We start from the raw sequence: 20,608 nt of genomic DNA, 5'->3' as shown, positions 1-20,608 counted from the left end.
GGAGTGTGAGGTGAGGGCCAATGAAAGGCTTTGTTTGGGTTCGTGCCCACCGATCGCTCCAGAAACTAAAATAGACGGAAGCAACGCGAGCATCAGAAAAGCACAGAGTAAAAACAGCGTAAATTTGGATTTGGCATTTATTAGATGGCGAGAGCTGAAGTTTGTATAGCCAGTAATGCAGAGTTGACTACCTTTCTACCTGAGAAGTAAAGTTATATGACATACCTTATTTAGCTAGATAGTCAACGAAAGTCAGGTGTAAATTACTAGACTGATGATGACCGAGAAACAATTATTTGACCTGGATGTTCTTGTTTATTTCATTTGTATGAGCGCAGATACGTTTTAGCAAGGTTTCTCATACGTTTTTGGTCGAGACGAAAAGCTAACGTTAGCTAGCTTAGTTATGTGTCCGAGCAGACTTCATTCCATTTCCTGCTGGAAAATTGTGTTAAAACCTGGTGTTCTTTGCAAAGGATAAAGAAAAACGAGCATTCATTGTAGGTTATTTGACCAAACCTAAAGCATAAGAGACTATTGCTCGGAAGAAGCAATTACATTGCCTTTAAGCTAGATTTAGCCTTGTGGAAACTGGTCTAAACACATTATTGTTAAAACTAGAGCTAGCCTACAAATTATGTTTTCATGTTCGCTAGCTAGCCATCAAAGAGTCTCTGAAATATGGCAAGGCATCTAACGCAATAGATATCCAAGATGACATTTTGATTGGTTTAACTGTTTACTCTGTATTCAACCACATCTAAAATTAAAGTCTGTAATCATTGCTCCAGCATCAACGGTTGGAGGTGACACTGCTTCAGACCGGTCAGTATGCTCGCAGTTAATGATAGTGTCAGATCCTAATGGAGTTATAGAACCGATATTCAACTCAACTGCTGATAGGTGGCATAACTTGCATAATGCACCTTTAAGGAGCTATCAATCAAAAGTTTGGATATACCCCATCTTTCAATGACATTTTGACTAATAGTGAAGACATCAAAACTATGAAATAACACAGAATCATATAGTAGGCTTGTAACGTTCTTCTAAAGTGAGTCTGATCCCTTAATTTCACATGGGACAATGATCGATTTAAAGGCTTAAAAGACACATACAACAACATAAACCACCCTTTAATGGTAAAACGTTTTTGTTTAAATTTACTTGGAATGTGAGATTTATGAAATGGTCAATCACACATTCCTGAGGTTGATAGAGCGTGACTTCCTGAGAGAGAATCTTAACACAGATGTTCTCTTGTCATTAGCTTATCTAGAAGAACTTAACTGTAACAAAACAAACATTCATACAACAATAATACAATCAGAATACTAAACACCTGAATCACAGGCCGGGAGAGGTGGTGGCTCTAGCTTCACTTGATCTGTTAACAGTTCTGGCCTGGAGAGGAAACCACAAAGAAATATTGTTTAAACAAAAAACTAAAAAAATATATTTAAAGAAGCCTGCATGCAATATCCTGCTCTTATAGTTTCATTCATGTACCATCACATACAGGGCCTAAGAAAAGTTTTAAAAACCACAGCCAATTCACAAATGTTACTGAAATAGAAATGGTATGTTACATATTGTTCTGTTTAATATTTAATAAAACAAAAACTGACTGATAAATGACATTAAGAAAGCTTCACTTCAACACTAGTGACAGGAAGGTAACCTAATTCAACAAATTACACTGAAAGACGACCCAATGCATTAACTCATTCATCAGAAATCTACAGAAATGTCATAGTGTGAAGCTAGGGGTGTACAGTACACCCTAGCTTCAATAGCTGGTGTACAATCCTAGCTTCAATAGCTGGTGTTGCCCCTATTGGCTGAAATAACTTAATGTGGCAATTTCTTGTAACTCAGTCTTTTATTTGTTCGCTTATTATTCTCTTGCATCGACTGGGAGGAATCATTTGACCACTCCTCTTTACAGTCCAGCTTTATCTGTACCATGTTCAAGGGCTTTCTTACATTCATGACCTGCCTAATGTCCCTTCACACCATTTTCATAAGATTGAGATATGAGCTTTGACTGCCATTCCATATCCTCTTTCTGATGTAGCTTTGTATGTTTTGGATCATTGTCCTTTTGCAATATTCAGATGGTTCAGCTTCAGCTATTTGACAGATGGCCTCACATTCTCCTAAAAAAATTATCTGGTACAATTGGTTGACTATACGTTGGTAAGTTGGCCAGCCCCTGAGCCAGCAAAGCAGCCCCAAACCATAATACCACCACCTCCAAATCACAGCATAAAATGTAGCCTATGTGGAATTTCCTGAATCACTGCTAGGTGTGCATAGATTTTCCCTAAGAGGTTCTTCCCTTCCCCAACTTCATCACGTATGACGTCAGACCTTTTGATGACAAACTGAATCTGGCTGCCGACCGTTAGGATCCTTCGTAGCTTGGTCGCACCAAAACAGTTGGGCCTGCGGAAAGCCATGCCCTCAGGTAACCCTGTAACACACAGATCCTCTGGGTACATCTGAAACTTGGAGTAGGGCACCTTCGCAGGCTCAGGTAGTCCAAGCGCCTCAGCTACAGAAAGTAAAAGTGGAGGGGGGTGGGTCATTTTATGCCAAATTACTATACAGCCTATGATAGTTAAATAGATATTTAAGAATCATTCCTCTTTTTAGAAAGGCCAGAATATAATAAGGAGGTGTAGAAATGATTGAGTTAAGTCTGTGCAATTCATGATTTATGCGTGAGTCAGTTGCTTATGCTGGGCCAGGGTTGGAATATTGAGTATGCATTGAGTAAAGTTTAATTCGGCAGCTTACCGTACTTAGTGCTGAATAGACTTTCCACTTGCCTCCTAAGCTGGAGGATCATTTCACCTATGTCCTCAGCAAGATTTCCTGTAGGACCAAAGAAGAATGTAAATGTATTAGTAAAAAGGACATAAAATTCCAATGCACTGAAACTGCAGTCTTATTAAAAAAGTGGTTCATGAGGCATTTACATTGATTCGGAAAGTGCAAAAATGGTAAAACAATAGTTTTAATTCTTTTACTATGTAAGACTGAGAACACATTCCCATTTACAGCAACAACCTGGAAGCAACTGAGGTAATTTGTCTTGCTTAGGGATAGATGGACATTTAGAAAGACATTTTTCACCTTGCATGGATGCGATCTAGCAACCTTTCGATAACTTGTCAGATGCTCTAACTGCTATGCTACTTTCCACCCCCAACATCACAGATAACTTTAAAACAATAACTGTTGGAAGCCTACAGTGCATTGAGGTGATTTTCCATCTTACTGTACCTTCAGGAGATCTTCTGAGGCTTTGTGAAGCTGGTTTAGGTGACAGTGCTTCAGCTAAAAGGAAGAAGGCAAAGAAATTAGATGGGTTGGTAAGCCTTGTTTTAAAAGTTTCACGTAAAAACTTAAAATAGTATGTCCAGCCAAAATGGACAGTCTTTTAAGGAGTTTGGGACCAAATTAGAGGAGCTACTTGGATATACTAAAGGTAATACTTTAAGTACATTTTCGTTGTTGTATATTTTTGTCTTTCAAACTACAACTTTCAGCTTGTTTGTGTATATCGGAGGGCTTATGGTATCTTTTTGTCTTATGATTGAGGTTTGAGTAGAAAACAAAAGGTACTACCAAAGTCTGACTTAATGTGCGATAATGATATTTGTTATATCAATCTCTGTCTAGAACTAAAACTGTGTACACTGTTTGCCATTGATAATAAGACAAACAATGTAGTATATGATTTCCTGGTTACATATATGGAAGTTGAACATTATTGGCTGTGGAATTGTTTTTATAATACACACTGAACTCTAATGTACAATTTCTGCACTTACCCATGTTTTGTTTCCTTGGTTGATCATTGATGGAAAAGAATTCAACATAACATCAAAGAAACCAAATAAAACAAACAAAATGTCTAATAATCTAGACTACAGGTTAGCGTAGACACTTGAGTACTATTCATTTTCTTTACTCTTTGAAATATGAAATCCCAAATAACTGGGGTACAGCTTTAGCCTGGTCCTAGACCAATTTTCACTCTAGCAATGATGGCACAAATGGAGTAGCACTCAGTCAAGCATATCCACACAACTATAGCACAACTAAGAATTACAGTTCAAAAAGAGAATGTAACGTAATCAAGTGTTCTTAGTTACCTTGCACTTCTAAACTACAAGCATTGCTATGGGATGGGTGTCTGGGTCTAGGGAGTGGGTGACTAGGGTGGAGGAAAGAATCGTCTTGTTCTACCAAACTGGGTGTTGAGGTATCTTAAAAGGGATTCAAAAATAAAAATCACATAACTGGTAGAGAAAGGAAGCAAGAGGAAAAGGATAATTCTAGCTGGGGCTTCTATAAAGGGTCGGGCTCCAGGGGCTAGGGTTAAGAGATGGTGTGTACGGTGCATACTATACAGTCAAACCTGAAATGGAGTCCAGATGAAAATCAGTACGCTTAAGAAACAGTTTTGGTAGAAAAGTTATAATTATTGCAATTACAACTGCTCTGGATGCTTCAAAGATTATGCCATTAATTCCAAACTCAGGAAAGAGATTTAGTCATTTGTTTGTTTTATTTTTTTGTTTAGTGGAATAATAGGCTTGACTGAAAGCTATGTTAAATCTGAGGTACTGCTTATGAAATCCAGCCCCAAACAGATTATAAAATGAAAATGACATCATGATGAAAGCAAAATAAATGTACTACTAAAAAATATTAAAACAATACAATCAAATAGTGTTTTCAGAGTAGTCGGCCTCTTAGTGTGTTACAGGTTTAAAAGAGGCAAGGTGGGTGGGATAAGGGGCGATACTGGGTACCAGCAACTAGGGGTGGAGTACAAAGTGTAAGACAGGGGGCAAGGAAAGAGAATCTGTGAAAAGTGGTTTCATACTTGTGTTGGTAACCTAGCCCCCTAACGGTGGGAGACAACGTGTTGGGGGTGGTGGGCCCAGGATAGCGCCGGGCCTGGACAGTCCTGTCACAGCCGTGAGGGTATTAGGGGGTATGAGGTGAGGCTGCAGTTACCTGGGTGGGTCTCCAGGAGGTGGCGGGGAGCAGCCTGTGGCGGATTGGCCGTCACCACTGCTGTTGCAGCCGAGTCGACTGGAGGCTCACTGGGCTCCTCCACTGAAACACTTGCTTCTGGAGGAGGAGACACGACAGAGGGTGAGTGGTATTTGTGTATCTTAGGAATAGACAGTACAGGGTTAGGTTGCTGGGTATCAGGAGTGAGTAGCCTAATCTCTTTGTGCCTTTGGCAACCCCACTGCAGTCCCTCTCACGGCACAATGAGTTACCAGGGGTTGGCATGACAACAGACTGACCAATGAGTTACCTTGGGTTAGCATGAAAACACAGACTGACCATTGCTAGAGCCAGATCAAAGTATCCTATTGGTCAGACACGCACAAAGTTTAGTTTGATTGGTTCATGTTTACTTTATTTCACTGTAGGCTAACAGCAAAGAGATGATACAATCAACACGTTTCTAACTTCTGAAATGAGCAAACAACTGATTTTGTACAGTAACAAATGAGCTAGTCGGCTAGCTATTTAAATATTCTGCTATCTTGTAAGTTAGCTTGCAGTATCTTGCCAAATCTGTCGCCAAAGCCTGTTAACTATTGCAACAGTAACTACCCAGGTAGAGGTGTGAGTGAGAAGCAGTGAACTAGCATCCAAATAATTTCAGATTAGTACTGGGCACAGAGCAAAAGAAAAGCAAGCTACTATAGACCAAATTTGGGATGATATAATAGGGTCAGGCAGGTCTTGCGTGCGCATGGAGAAGAGTGTAGGGACACTACAGAGGTAAGGGTTTAGGGGAATGGTCTCACAAGACCATGGTGACCACTAGAGATTGTTGCACAAAGGAAATAACATGTACCAGGATTAAAGCAAGCAAGTACATACACATCCCAGTCCATGGACAAATCCAGGGTTATTGAGTCTTGTTTAATTCTCCTGATATTTTTTCTCTAAACACATTTTGATATGTCTAAGACTGCCTTTTATATTAATATTGAATATACTGATACATAGCTCCCATAGATTTGATCTGTTTAACAGTAAAATCTATTATAAAAATCATAAAACATACCTGGTACAGTCACCTGGATGATCTCCCCATCTGGGGGCTCAGTTTTGATCTTTTTCAAGGGAATGCAATCTCCTGAAGGTCCTAAAGGAGTAAGAGTAAACAGTTCAGATGGCAGGGCACCATGCTAAATGAAACCCTCTGGAGTTCCAGAGTTAATGGTTTGCATGCCAGTGTTACAATACCATGCCTCAGCTTTGCCTTGTCACCTACCTGCTTCGCAGTCAACCAATGGACTCACACAAGAGCTTGTCGATCTAAAAGAGAAAACAAATCTTCTCAATGCACAATTTCAATTGATGAGAAATTGACTTATTGTGATTTGTCCATTACAAGTGATGGACATGTAGCAGTCAATGAATACATCTGTCAGTGTGTCAAAATTAGCTAGAAACAGTGATCAAATTGTCTAGAGTTAGGGTTGCCACCCATTCAGTAAAACAGGGAATAATCACATATTTCAGTGAAAAAATTAAGACGTACTGTTTTAAAAATTATACTTTCCATATTTGACCACCTAGGTGGTCAAGGTCAGCTTAATATACATAAATGATAGTCAGGGCATTTTCAAATTGATAAACACATCCTACAATTATTCTTGTCACTCATCAGCTCGAGATGCCTCAGAGCTGTGTGTGTGTGTGTTAAACTGTCTGCTGAGTAGCTGTAGCAGTTAATTCAAGCAACACTCAACTGCCTCAAACATTGCACTGCAATGTGTGTTATTTCAAACCTATAAACTCCTGAGATTAGGCTGGCGTTTCTAGTGAAAAAAACAATTTACATTAATAATAATCATGATGGAATACAAAAACATTTTGTATTATACATAAAGCATCTAAGTGTAATTGTTATTACTCTCATTATAATATATACATTATAAATGTTAATGTACAGGCCAATCTAATCTTTTTACTACAGGCTGCATGCTTTGTACACTGAAACAACCGTTAAAGGGATAGTTTGACCTAGATTCATTTTTGGGGGAAATTCTAGTTACCCTGAGTTGTTCTTGAAGGCTTATGGAGTCAATATTCACCCCTGACCCAGTCTGGAATTTGCAATATTAGCATCATCCAAATGCATGAATTATAACTGCATCCGAGCAACAAATGCATTGCAAGCAGAAACAAATTAAAAAAACACATGAGTAATCTGTCGCACTAGCATCGATTTTGTTGTCTGCATACTGACCACTAATGAGTAGTTGTAACCCCCAATCTTTAATGCAGGACAGCTTTAACTCAGCAACATTTAAGCATGAAAGGCTCATTTCAAATCGTAACATCTCATTGGGTTGAGGAGGTCTGAACACTGACTAGAAAGTTTCCAAAAAAATTTAATGTGGTGTTTTTCAGCCTTACAAATGCTTGTTTTTTGGAGGTATAAATGTCCTACTCCATTGCCCAGGTGCCCTGCAACTCGTGCTGAAGTCCAGACCTGCCATTTAGGGCTATGGTGGTGGGCTAGTGGTCTTAGCGTCTGCCTCTGGTGAACATACAACACTCATTGCAAACTCACAGACTAAAAACTGAAAACCAGCCATGAGCTGCCTGGCGAGGCAAGCTTACCAGATGAGCTAAGTGCCTTGAATGCTCGCTTCGAGCCATGTAACACTAAACCATGCATGAGAGCACCTTCTGTTCTGCAGATCTGCTATCAGTCTCTGTAGCTGACGTAAGACTTTAAAACAGGTTAACAATTCGCAAACTGGCAGGGCCAGATGGAATATCATGGTACGTTACTCAAAATCTGTACAGACCAGCTGGCAGGTGTCTTCACAGACATCTTTCACCTCTCCATGACCCAGTCCATAATACCAAGTATCAAAGCCAACCACCATAGTCCCTCTGCACTAGAACACCAAGGCAATCTGCTTAAAATGATTATCATCAATTAGCACTCACAACAGTAACTATCAAATGCTTTGAAAAGCTGATCATGGCTCACATCAGCATCAACATCCCAGATCGTTTTGCACGGCCCTCACCCATCTGAACAAGCGGAGTACCTACATGAGAATGCAATTCATCGACTAAAGCCCGGCAATCAACACCATAGTGTCCTCCAGGCTAATCAATAGTCAGCACAGGTATGTCCCCATCCAAGGACTCAAAACGCCACCTGAGACTATTTACCCCAAAGTGGTGTACATCTACGTTAAAGCCATAACTGCAACATGATTACTCAGTCTCTACCCAGACTATCCACGTGGTCCAACTTTTTTATTAACTATTTCAGTCTTTTAATACTGGAGTCAACAGCACAAACACACAGTTTTACATGAACCACACTGCTGCTACGGTTTATCTGTCTTGTTGCATAGTTGCAAGTCCAAAAGCTCTACTGACGATCAGGCCTTGGGGGGATCATGGTATTAGTGCACTATTGCAGTCAAGGAAGCAAAGGCAATATTTCACAAACAGATTTTCTGGAACACTATTAGTTCCATGGAAAATAAAAATTAATCGTCTCAGCTACCAATAGCACTCCAATAACTGAACATGGTGTCTACTACTAAAGCTAAAATGTGGAGAGCTTTATCGGTCACTTAGTCTGGGCTGGCCATGCATGCTGTAACTGCCCTGCCTACTATGGTTGGAAGTAGTGCTTCCTCTTCCTTCTGCAGTTTGCCCTAAGAACATCCCCCATTTCTCGTTTAATCCAATATCATGGCTTTAATTGCTGCCATAGGTGTCCTACCAAATACTGACAACAGGGGGTGAAAACTTATGCAACCGATTATTGGAAATCACTTTAAGACAAGATGAGATAAAGCTTTTTAAAGTATGGTATTTTCAATGGGTCTGATCACGTAACTGGAAAGCTCATTTAACACTAGAACCGCCAGACCAGAACCGAATGCTGTTCAACATCATTAGCATAAAATGTTTCCCTATCAACATACACATTCTCCTCTGCATCATCAACATCCAGCCAGAACATCAGTTCATCTACTGAGTCATTATCAAACTATATAGAAGTCAAAAAAATTATGAATTACAGAATATGTTTGTTTAAAATGGTTAATACATTTGAAGAATACAAGAATGTGCTTGTATTGAAGGTCTTATCATATGAAAATAACGACTTAAAAAGAACACACACAATGATTATTTCTAAGAACACAGGCTATAGTATTTTTATTTGTGTATTACGTCCTACAAATGTGCAAAAGAAATTACACAGCCAATATATAGGTGACATGAATTGTCTAAAGGTGACATGAATAAGTTAACGAAAAACCGAGGAGTCAATTTCTCCAAATGAATAGGCAATTCAAATGGCTGGTCTTTGCAGGTCTCTCCCAGGGGTCCTAGTGGGGCTATCGAGTTGATTTCAATGCGAATGCATAGCTCTCTTCTCCAAGCTATATATACACTATAGGTAACATGAATACGTTTTCGATCAAGAAACCAGGCAAGCCTAGTTCAGCTGGCCAGCAATAGAAAATGTGACCACCTCGTGATTTGAACCCAGGTCAACTACGTTAAACGCTGTGTCATTAACCACTACACCACGGAGCTGTACATTTGCTGAGTGTCAGTTACTACATGACAGCATTTCACGTTTCAGCAGTCGCTGGATTCCATTGAGGATTAATGAATATAACCGTATACAGTTTCAGGTTTCTGTTCTTAGCCAGCAAAGTTTTTGCCAATACGGAATAAATCACAATGCAGACTTCACTTTGCCTGCGAGGAGATACGAACTCGGGACCTATCGTTCACAAGCCCGCTTCTCTAACCACTACGCTAACAAGGGGCGGACAGGTAGGCGGTCGGTGAAAATCAGTCTTCTTTGCCGGCTCCGCTTACGTGGTCCAGCATAAAACTTAGAGAAAATTGGGTCTCAAATTACTTACCAGATTAAATACCAGTTAAATAAATATACCTCAACTACTTTCTAATCTCTCTGGATTGACCCAATACTGGTATTTCATGTACATTGCCAAGCTATTGTTTACAAAGCATGTAACAAATACTATTTTATGAATGATTTTTTTTCACACAGATGCATACAAAGGCACTGTGTGTTGCATTACTTTGTTCATTAAATTAAATAATTATACAAATGCTCTGTTCTTTTCACTCAGGAACTCTTTATTTAACATTAGGTTTTGATTGAAGATCTGAAAGCATTCACTGCCATTTTTTTCTCTAAAATACCAAAAATCAGAGAGGGCAATCCAGAACAGATTTCTCTTAAGATGTCTACAGACCTGCTACTGTGAGGATTGTTGGCCAGCTCCAGCACAGTCGATGGGACTCGGAGGTTGTCAGGGAAACTATCCTCGGAAGTAGTGCTTATGTCTTGCTTGCCTTCCTCCTTGGCCACCTTACCAGCAGCTTTGTGACACAACATAACAGAAAAATTTTCAAAGACCAGATTAATCATGACGCATAGCAAGCTTTTACAAGTGAATTACATCATGCCAGGGTTCAAGGTGTGGGTGCACATTTCGCCACCATCAGGACAAGTTGGACAATTTTTCCTATAATGGCCTAGCTGGGAAAATCTATATTTTCATGCACAATATCTGAAGTCAACATTGAATACACTAGCAATAAACACATTTAATATTTGTGTACAATTTCAGTTATTTAAACATAAAACATATACTTAACACATGTATAGAATCTACGGATGCCAATCTCCCAGACTAGCCCAAAAACATAGCTGTTACATGCCAATGAACTTACATGATTGGGTTTTCCTGTTGAAAAGTACCACAATGCAGCCCAACATAACTATATTTTACATCTTAGCTGGACTCATATCACATTAGTCTAAGTCAAACAGCGAGACAGCAATGAGATCTTAATTTCACCAGTGTGGTAAGACCTTGCCAGTGTGGGAAATACACTGACAAATCTTGTTCTACAAATGACATTATCTTTGCCAAAAGCAAGCTAGATAATGTTAGTAGTTAATAAGGGGGAAATGCTAGCTAGTGCATTTTACTAATTTAGTTGGGGTAATAGTTTGTATTGTGTATGTATTAAATACTTGTTATAAAGTGTGATTGAAATTGATTTAATTGTATAATTAAAAACATTATTTAATTCGTGCCTTGGAACTAAGTCAAAACTTGGCCCCTCAGAAACATTTACTGTATCCTTGGCAGGGTTTACGTTAGTCGGCAAATGCCGTTTTTTCGCCGGTATCAGGTGCATTTGTCTGGCAGATTAAAATATCAACGGCCAAAATTTCCGGTGGGAAATATGCCAAATAAATAATTAGATTAATAGCATATTAAATAGCCTAATTTGCCTAAATTGTGTGACTCATATAATCTGTTGCCAAGAAAACAGCAATTCTCTGCTTGCTCACATTGAGTGTTTGGTCAGTGTGACACCAGATTAAAAGCTGCACACTCTGGCAGCAACTCCAGCATATGACTCTGAAATGTCGAAGGCGAAGCAGACATCCCCGGGCCGGTTTAAAAAACAAACAAGCGATATTAGGGAATATGTTTGGTAATGAAAAAATTTGACTTACAACATTAGTCAAGACACATGCTTCAGTGTTATTTAGTTTGGCTGATCAGTGTTGATGCTACAAATAAGTGACTGAAACTTGTTTGTCTATTAAATAATAATGTTGCAAAATTAGACTACATTGTGGTGGATTACAAAACAATTCTAAACTAGATTTAAACATACTGAAACTCATTTGCTGTCAAAAGCTCTGACATCCTAAAGAAAGTTACATAATTGGCATTTCTTGAGACGTTTCAATCACTGGCCTAAAAATCTCTTATTCAGATTGGAAACATGATTTTGGAAGCAAAAGATTGTGCAAAAAGATTGTTGTCTATAAAAATAATTGGCATCTGGCTCAAATTATTTCGATCAGGCCTAATGGCGACAGCCCTAGATGTAGCCTATATGCTCAGTTCGCAAAGATTGTGAAGAGTTCATTCTGTTGACTAATCATAGAGTTTGTGTTTTATTGCTGTTTAAATGTAGGCTATAAGTTGTTCTAAATGTAGGCTATTAGCTGTTCTATATGGCCGGAATTCTCGAATTTTAACGGCCATGTTGTCTGTGAAAAAAAAAGCCTAGCACAAACTCTGATGCTTGAGAAGCAACTCCTGTTTAGATCTGACTTTGACTGGACTAAACTTCAGATTTTAGTCATTCAGACGTTCCAGAGTTAGTTGGTTATTCTGAAAAGTGAATTGCTCTCCCAGTGACTTGTGTATAGCAGAGTGTTATTTTAGCAGATAAGAATATATACATATACTTATTTTTTAGCAATGACCCAGGATGATTTTTTATCTTAACTGCTTTTGTCCCTTGCTCAGGGACAAAACTGATTTTTTTTCTCTTGCCAGCTTGAGGATTAAAACCACCAACTTGTTGGCTCCGGGCCCATTGCTATTGAACACTAAGCTACCTGGTGGTTGATCAATCCCGAATTTTGTTAATTTCCTTTGTATATTGTGTGTATTTGTATTCGGCTCTTTGCCACCCCAAGCCGGCGTCCATGAGTGGATTTGAGAGAGTGCACCCCAGAGACAGGAGAATTACAGCCCCAGTCCATGACACGTTTATTTATTTTCTAATAAACTGTTATATTGTTTTAATAAATGCCATGGGGGAACATTCTCTCCTCCAGTGTTTTATCAATGCAGTCCTTGACCAGACTAACCACCATAGCTCTCATTAAAATATGCATATATTTTAATAATCCATCAATTTTGTTTCAGGCCAAACCAGGGTAAAAATAGCCCTTTGGTCATTAATCTATATATGGCCACCAGAGTTTGATTGCCAATGTATGTCACTGGTCAAAACATGGACATTACTGATACAAATTGTATGAAACAGGTGTCTTTGAAAAGATATTTAACAGACTGCTCAACAGGAGAAATATCGATCAACCAATAACCATAATGTGTGAGCTTCAAAGTTTGTATTTTCACTTGCTTGTTGTAGTGCCCCCATGTGGCCCACTAGTATGGCATTGTATGAGATAGCATGGCCTAGGTCCATTTACTACAATGCAAACTTGCACCCTTCTGAGACACCACGTTACAGTAAAGTTAATGTTCTTTTCTATATGCTCTTTAATTAAAGAAGGCAAATTGCAGGTTTGTTCAGCCGATTCCTGTTAGATTTTTTCTTGCTGAATCTCTCCCTCCCTTTAAATGTCTTGCCTGCTGCTCTGATTGGATCAACCTGATAAAGTAGACAATGTTTTCACTTTGTAGGAATTCCTAATGTATGAAATGAAATGGTTGAGGAAAAAAGAAAAAATATTATTTGAACCAAAATTCCTTTAAAATATAGCGTACCATCATCTCTAGAGACTGAAAGGCAATTCTAAATATAGTGTTCTTTCACTCAGGCAACTGAGGCTGTGGTTACTCGTGCCCACAGACTTATCTCCCAGAAGTGATTTTCGATCATGGGATGTCTATCAAATATAATAGCATACTTGCATGAATTGGCAGAGAAGCAGTGTCCTATTGCAGCAACTACAATCTCCTAAGCTAAAACAGTCAGATAATGTAGTAGCCTAAAAACAGCTCTGTACTGCAGGCAGTGAATTAGACCACTCCACTATTTGGGAAAAAAACTTTTTTTAATCAGCTTTGTTCCTTTACAACTCTAAGGACACATCATTGCAAAAGTGCATGCTAAGGGCTTCTTTAGATATATAACAATACAAGGTACAAAAAAAGATTTACCTGTGAAAATCCGTTCATCAAACATTCTGCAATGAGAAGAGAGAACCAATAACGTTAATCAGTCTGAATATAGGTAAATTATTTGATTACAGTTGCGTAGCAGGATGTCAAGAAGGGAAGTGAACAGACAACATCTGACAAGATCTAAGATGGTCTGCAGAGTTCATTTATGGGCTTAAATATACAACAAATATAAACAACTGCATCAGGAGTGCATCACTTTTGAATATATGTATTTTTTATATTAACTTGAAATTAGATTGAATTAGATTTTCAAAGTATAATTAACTAATCTAAGGTCTGTGTTTACCTTTTGACTACAAAGCGGACCCCATGGCGCTCCTCTAGGATACGTTTGAGTTTAGGCACTCCATAGGTGCAAGGCCTCTTGAAGGGGATCTTGTCTGGGATGCCGATGATTTCCACGGCCTCTGGGTCACAAGCAATCTTGCGGTAAGGCACTGGAACCATATGGTCCAAGCCTAAGGCCTCCGCTGAAAATACAAGGGCTGTCAGAAATCATTGGCTTTCCGTGTTAGGATTAAAAATAATCTACAAAGTTATTTAAACCTTAAATATTTTAAGAGCTTATGCCCTATCATAGGAAACCATTCTAAAAGTGTTTCACCATCTCACCATAGCGACTGTTGAAGAGTATCTGCACACATTCTCTAAGCGTGTTGATGTCCTCCGTCTCTCGAATGAACGAGTCCCACTTTTCTGTTAGGTGCAAAAGAAAATAATGTAAACCAGGGATATCGGTCTCACTAATACTTTTTTTTCTAAAGCTAGATTTCTAGCTATCCAAACAAAACTTTTTACAAAAGCCATGGCAGAATGCCTCTTGATTCAACTTGTAATTGTCCACAATGACTGGACATCCATTCTATTTCGCTACGATCTCAGGTAAAAAGAACAAACTATTCCAATTTTACCAATCCCAAGCCAATTGTGGCTGCTGCGGATGTCTGTTTGCTTGTTTAGTTTATATGAGAAATCAGAACCTGGTGAGTCATTTAATTTAATTTGCTAGTTAGTACTGTTTTGGTCCATTAACTATCATAGACTAAAACAGACCACTTGTCATTATCCCCATAAAGCCTAGCCGCAAAATGTGATACTGGTTCTTTCCCCATTTAATCAATAAGGAATTATAGAATCGCTTCAAATAAGGCCGGTCTTTCATTTGGCGTAAATTTACACATTTGACAACTGTGTAAATCTTGTCAAAAAGGTGACATTTATCAACATATTTGTTTCAATTAACTACAAACTTGTTTCATAAAAGCTGGGATGCTGCGGAAAATGCTAATAAAAACAGAATGCAATGACGTGCAAATCATTTATCCCTAAACAGTGGGGAGAACAAGTACTGCCGATTTTGCAGGTTTTCCCACTTACAAAGCATGTAGAAGTCAAATTTTTATCATAGGTACTCTTCAACTGTGAGTGACGGAATCTAAAACAAAATCTTTGGATGATTTTTAAGTAATTCATTAGCATTTTATTGCATGACATAAGTATTTGATACATCAGAAAAGCAGAACTTAATATTTGGTACAGAAACTTTTGTTTGCAATTACAGAGATCATACGTTTCCTGTAGTTCTTGACCAGGTTTGCACACACTGCAGCAGAGATTTCGTCCCACTCCTCCATACGGCCCTTTTTCAGATCCTTCAGGTTTCGGGGCTGTCGCTGGGCAATACGGACTTTCAGCTCCCTCCAAAGACTTTCTATTGGGTTCAGATCTGAAGACTGGCTAGGCAACTCCAGGACCATGAGATGCCTCTTACGGAGCTACTCCTTAGTTGCCCTGGCTGTGTGTTTCGGGTCGTTGTCATGATGGAAGACCCAGCCACGACCCATCTTCAATGCTCTTCCTGAGGGACGGAGGTTGTTGGCCAAGATTTCACGATACATGGCCCCATCCATCCTCCCCTCAATACGGTGCAGTCGTCCTGTCCCCTTTGCAGAAAAGCATCCCCAAAGAATGATGTTTCCACCTCCATGCTTCACGGTTGGGATGGTGTTCTTGGGGTTGTACTCATCCTTCTTCTTCCTCCAAACACGGCGAGTGGAGTTTAGACCAAAAAGCTCTTGCGTGCGCTGCTGGATTTTAATCCATGACGGCATAGTGTGTTACTAATGGTTTTCTTTGAGAACGTGGTCCCAGCTCTCTTCAGGTCATTGACCAGGTCCTGCCGTGTAGTTCTGGGCTGATCCCTCACCTTCCTCATGATTATTGATGCCCCACGAGGTGAAATCTTGCATGGAGCCCCAGACCGAGAGAGATTGACCGTCATCTTGAACTTCTTCCATTTTCTAATAATTGTGCCAACAGTTGTTGCCTTCTCACCAAGCTGCTTTCCTATTGTCCTGCAGCCCATCCCAGCCTTGTGCAGGTCTACAATTGTATCCCTGATGTTCTTACACAGCTCTCTGGTCTTGGCCATTGTAGAAAGGTTGGAGTCTGTTTGTTGAGTGTGTGGACAGGTGTCTTTTATACAGGTAACAAGTTCAAACAGGTGCAGTTAATACAGGAAATGAGTGGAGAACAGAAGGGCTTCTTAAAGCAAAATTCTTATTGGTAGTTGATCAAATACTTATGTCATGCAATAAAATGTCAGCCCAGTTCTGGAACAGCATTCTTTGGACAGATGAAATTAAGATCAACCGGTACCAGAATGTAAAAGTAAGTAGAAGGCTTGGAAAGGCTCACGATGCAAAGCATACCACATCATCTGTAACCACATCATCCGGTGGAGGCAGTGTGATGGCATGGGCATCACAATGCAACGGCTCTGGTCACTAGTGTTAACTGATGTGATAGAAGACAGACGCAGCCGGATGAATTCTGAACTGTGTATATTGTCTGCTCTTTTTCAGCCAAATTCAGCGAAGTTGATTGTACAGCGCTTCACTTTACAGATGGACAATGATCCAAAACATACTGCGAAAGCAACCCAGGAGTTTAAGGCAAAGAACCTATTCTCAACCCGATTGAACATGCTTATCACTTGCTGAAGACAAAACATAAGGCAGAAAGACCCCTGAACAAACAACAACTGAAGATAGATGCAGTAAAGGCCTGGCAAAGCATCACAAAGGAGAAAACCCATACGTTCCAGACTTCACGCAGTAATTGCCTGCAAAGGATTTTTGACAAAATATGAAAAATGGCATTTATGATTGTGTTAATTCGTCCAATCACATTTGATCCCCTAAAATAAGGGGACTGTTTATGAAAATGGTTCCAAATCCTAAATCTTTCATATTATATTTTTATTCAACCCCTTGAATTAAAGCTGAAAGTCTGCACTTCAATTGCATCTCAGTTGTTTTATTTCAAATCCATTGTGGCATCGTACAGAGTCAAAATAATGAAAATTGTGTCAGTGACCAAATATCTTCGGACCTAACTGTATGACTTCTTTTTAGCGTAGTAGAGTTTTAACTTGTAATTGTGGATGTCCCCTAGAGATCTTGTGTCTGAGCAATTTTACGTTAAGAAATGTTATTCTTAAATTGTTGCAGTATTTTCCTGCGCAGTCTTTCACAGAGTGGTGAACCCCACCCATCTTTACTTCTGAAAGACTCATCCTCTCTGGGATGCTATTTTTATACCCAATGATGTTACAAACCTGTTGTCAATTAACCTGATAAGTTGAGCTGTTCCACCATGTGTTTATTTAGCATTACATAACTTTTCCAGTCTTTTGCTGCCCGTCCCAGCTTTTTTGAAATGTGTTGCTGGCATCAACTTCATAGTGGGCATATATGTTTCAAAAAGCAATACAATTTCTCAGTTTCAACATTTGATATGTTGTCTTTGTACTATTTTCTATTGAATACAGGTTTTAAATGATTTGCAAATCATTGCATTCTGTTTTTCTGTAGGTTTTACACAGCGTCCCAATATTTTTGGAAATGAGGTTGTACAAAATATATCAAAATATATTTAAACAATATTGATGAAAATAACTTGTCTGATAGACATTTACACCTTTATGAAAATGGCATGGTGGTGTAAGCCTACACAAAACACTTTATTTGAAGCAGATCTAAAAAGAAGAAATCAAAGGTGCAAAAACCGAGAGAGAGACTTTTCTAGCTGTGCCATAAGGTTTTGTGGGGATTAGGACTCTCAGCAGTACACATCATACTGTATACGATTTCAGTCTATACAGCAGTGTGAAAAACACTTGTGCAGACAGTCTTGTATTGCACTAATCAGATAAATATGCATTTCATCCTTCATGAAATAAAATAAAAAATGTCCTGCTTAGTCTCTCCTGATCTTCAAGCTGATAAAAATCTGTTATAGACAGACGATGCGAGCCTGTCAGCTTGCATGACCCAGGTGTTATTCACAATTTTTTGGGAGATGAAAATCCAGAGTTGGCACATGACAATATCCCAATTTCGCCCTATGCTACACAAAACAAAATGTTGGACGAATTTTTTTAATTTTACCTTTATTTAACCAGGAAGTCCCATTGAGATCAAAAATCTCTTTTACAAGAGAGACCTGGCCAAGGTAGCAACAGTATAAAAACCGAACACATTAAAATGCAACATATACAACAAGAAATACAATCAATCCACAATAAAAAGTAAAAAAAGGAACAGCATTTCAAACACAGTGGTCTCTCAAGAAAAACAACCACATGCCTCCATCACCACATTCTTTATGACGCCCTTAAATTCAACAATGGATATAAATACGTCTAATTTTAGATCTTCTTGCAGATTAGTCCATGCTTAAGGTGCATAGTAAGAAAATGCAGTTCTCCCCAGATCTGTTAATTCACAGCCCTAATGAATATGTGGGCTACATGCATGTCTATGCATGTCCAGTTCTCGTTCAAGCTTACCTGACTTCTCATGTACAATGGAAAACAGCAGGCGCTTGGAAACATGGATGCTGGGAGGGCTCTGGCCCAACTCCCCCTGCAGTCCTATACGCTCACCTGAACAAAAATATAAATAAAATATGCAAAATAAAATGTGATCGCTCATGTGATCACTCAGCAAATGTTGACAAATCAAAATCATCATAATTGAAACGCATTAACTACTGTTAAAAGTAACAAGGACAACAGTAACCATTCCCCTTTCACATTAATACAATTACAGACAGAGTATTAACCGGTAACTTTAAGTGGCTCATAATGGTACAACTGCTACCTCAGTACCTTCAGTCCACATCATAACTCTTACCGTTGTCAGAACCGTCCTTAGCAGCCGTGCCTTTTTCCGCACCTATTGCCCAAACCCCAAGGCGGTCTTTACCCAGGTTGAGAAGGGACGTGGGCTTCAGGTCCAGCTGGCTATCAGGGTGTGGTTGGGAGGACATGGGCATGCCATACAGGAAGCTGGACAGCATGGAGTTGCTGGCGGAGACTGAAGTGGCAGACACTTCCTGTGCAGCGGCGGCAAGCTTGGAGGCCGGGCTGTGGTTGGCTAGGCTCTTGGTGGTGCCCAAAGAGGAGTTATGATTGCTGACGTCACTGCCGCAGGACTTGACGTCACGCAAGGGCTCCTCCGTTGCTCTGTTATGAGATGAGAGCGAAGGAAATGGGTGAAGATAAGGGTGTATCCATGTTAAATGCTACGAACCAATTGGTAGCATGTCAAACTGTGTTTTTCTTGTAAATTAAAACTGAAGCAATTGAAGCAGTCTTGTTAGTTCCTGTCCTTCAAAAATAAGCTATCGCCTTACCATGAAGTCAGAAGCAAGACCAACCCTGGATCAATCCTAATTATGCTGATACACATTATGCTGATATTCTAGGTACTTAATGGAGTACTATTCAATCAGTCACCTTTTGACAGTGAAATGGATGCGATTGCTCTGCTCCAGGATCTTCATTAAAGTACTAGTGTCATACTCGGCAGGTTTCCTCAGGGTGATCCCATCAGGCAGGCCGTGGGCCACCACAGAGCTGGGGTCCTTCAGGATCCAGTCATAAGGCACAGGGACCAAGCTGCTCTTCCCAACAGCCTCACCTGAAAAGAAAAACATCACGTGTATATACAAAATTACTAATCATTTGCTTTCACTTGGTAGAAATTAAACTCTGATACAGACACTAAAATTCAAGATTCAACGAAATCTGATCATTATGAGGAGATAGAATTCAGTGATTCAGATGAAACATTGTCACTCCTTACAAAATAAAACAAGGCATCAGTAAACATGTTATCCCCAACTTTAAGTTTTTTACCAATAGAACAAGCTTAACCATTGATCTCATTTATTTTCATGGAGATATGTATTTAGATCTTCCTGAGTTGTCCTGACCACTGTTTTGTACTGACCACTGGGCTGTGCAGCAGCTTGGCACGGCAAGCACGTTATTTATATACAAACATCCAAGCACACGCATTACTGGATTCATTACGTCTTTGCTTGTACCAACGTTATTTTTTTAAATGACGTCTCTCAACGGCAAGACACATCATTCACCTATGTTTTGTCACAAATAGCTATATTACAGAATTAAATTGAATAGATTTATAGCACAGTATTAAAAAAAACATCACACATTTGATCGTAAATGAAAATTCTCCATAGTAGCCTAGTAACCATGTTCTATATACAACTATGCAAGCACATGTGTTCATTGAATTTTTAGGTTTCTGCATGTGCCTATCAAGATAATTTTGAAAATGCTGGTTCCGAAACCCACGTTTTGTCATAAAATGCTTAGTAGGGACAGAGAAATTGTCTGTGACACATGTGAACAAACAGATTGAACCTGTTATAATGTTCCAATTTGTGATGATTTTCTGATA

General features: G+C 39.2%; 1 protein-coding gene across 1 annotated transcript in view; it reads right to left on the bottom strand.

The window, feature by feature from the left end:
• gtf2ird1 (GTF2I repeat domain containing 1) overlaps positions 1–20,608 on the bottom strand; it is a 35,973-nt gene that overhangs the window by 7,767 nt on the left and 7,598 nt on the right. Inside the window, exons 5-18 of the mRNA XM_010902290.4 lie at positions 19,636–19,819; positions 19,031–19,362; positions 18,685–18,780; positions 14,445–14,528; positions 14,119–14,302; positions 13,809–13,834; positions 10,332–10,458; positions 6,323–6,366; positions 6,113–6,193; positions 5,038–5,154; positions 3,292–3,345; positions 2,803–2,880; positions 2,374–2,557; positions 1,343–1,404 (exon numbers count right to left, since the gene is read on the bottom strand). Coding sequence (XP_010900592.1) covers positions 1,343–1,404; positions 2,374–2,557; positions 2,803–2,880; positions 3,292–3,345; positions 5,038–5,154; positions 6,113–6,193; positions 6,323–6,366; positions 10,332–10,458; positions 13,809–13,834; positions 14,119–14,302; positions 14,445–14,528; positions 18,685–18,780; positions 19,031–19,362; positions 19,636–19,819 — 1,653 coding nt within the window. The remainder of the gene's footprint in view (positions 1–1,342; positions 1,405–2,373; positions 2,558–2,802; positions 2,881–3,291; positions 3,346–5,037; positions 5,155–6,112; positions 6,194–6,322; positions 6,367–10,331; positions 10,459–13,808; positions 13,835–14,118; positions 14,303–14,444; positions 14,529–18,684; positions 18,781–19,030; positions 19,363–19,635; positions 19,820–20,608) is intronic.

Source organism: Esox lucius, chromosome 7 (genome assembly GCF_011004845.1).
Source record: "Esox lucius isolate fEsoLuc1 chromosome 7, fEsoLuc1.pri, whole genome shotgun sequence".
In the NCBI taxonomy this organism is placed as follows: Eukaryota; Metazoa; Chordata; class Actinopteri; order Esociformes; family Esocidae; genus Esox; species Esox lucius.
Note: the sequence above shows the minus strand (reverse complement) of the source record. Positions and strands in the feature narration are given on the sequence as shown.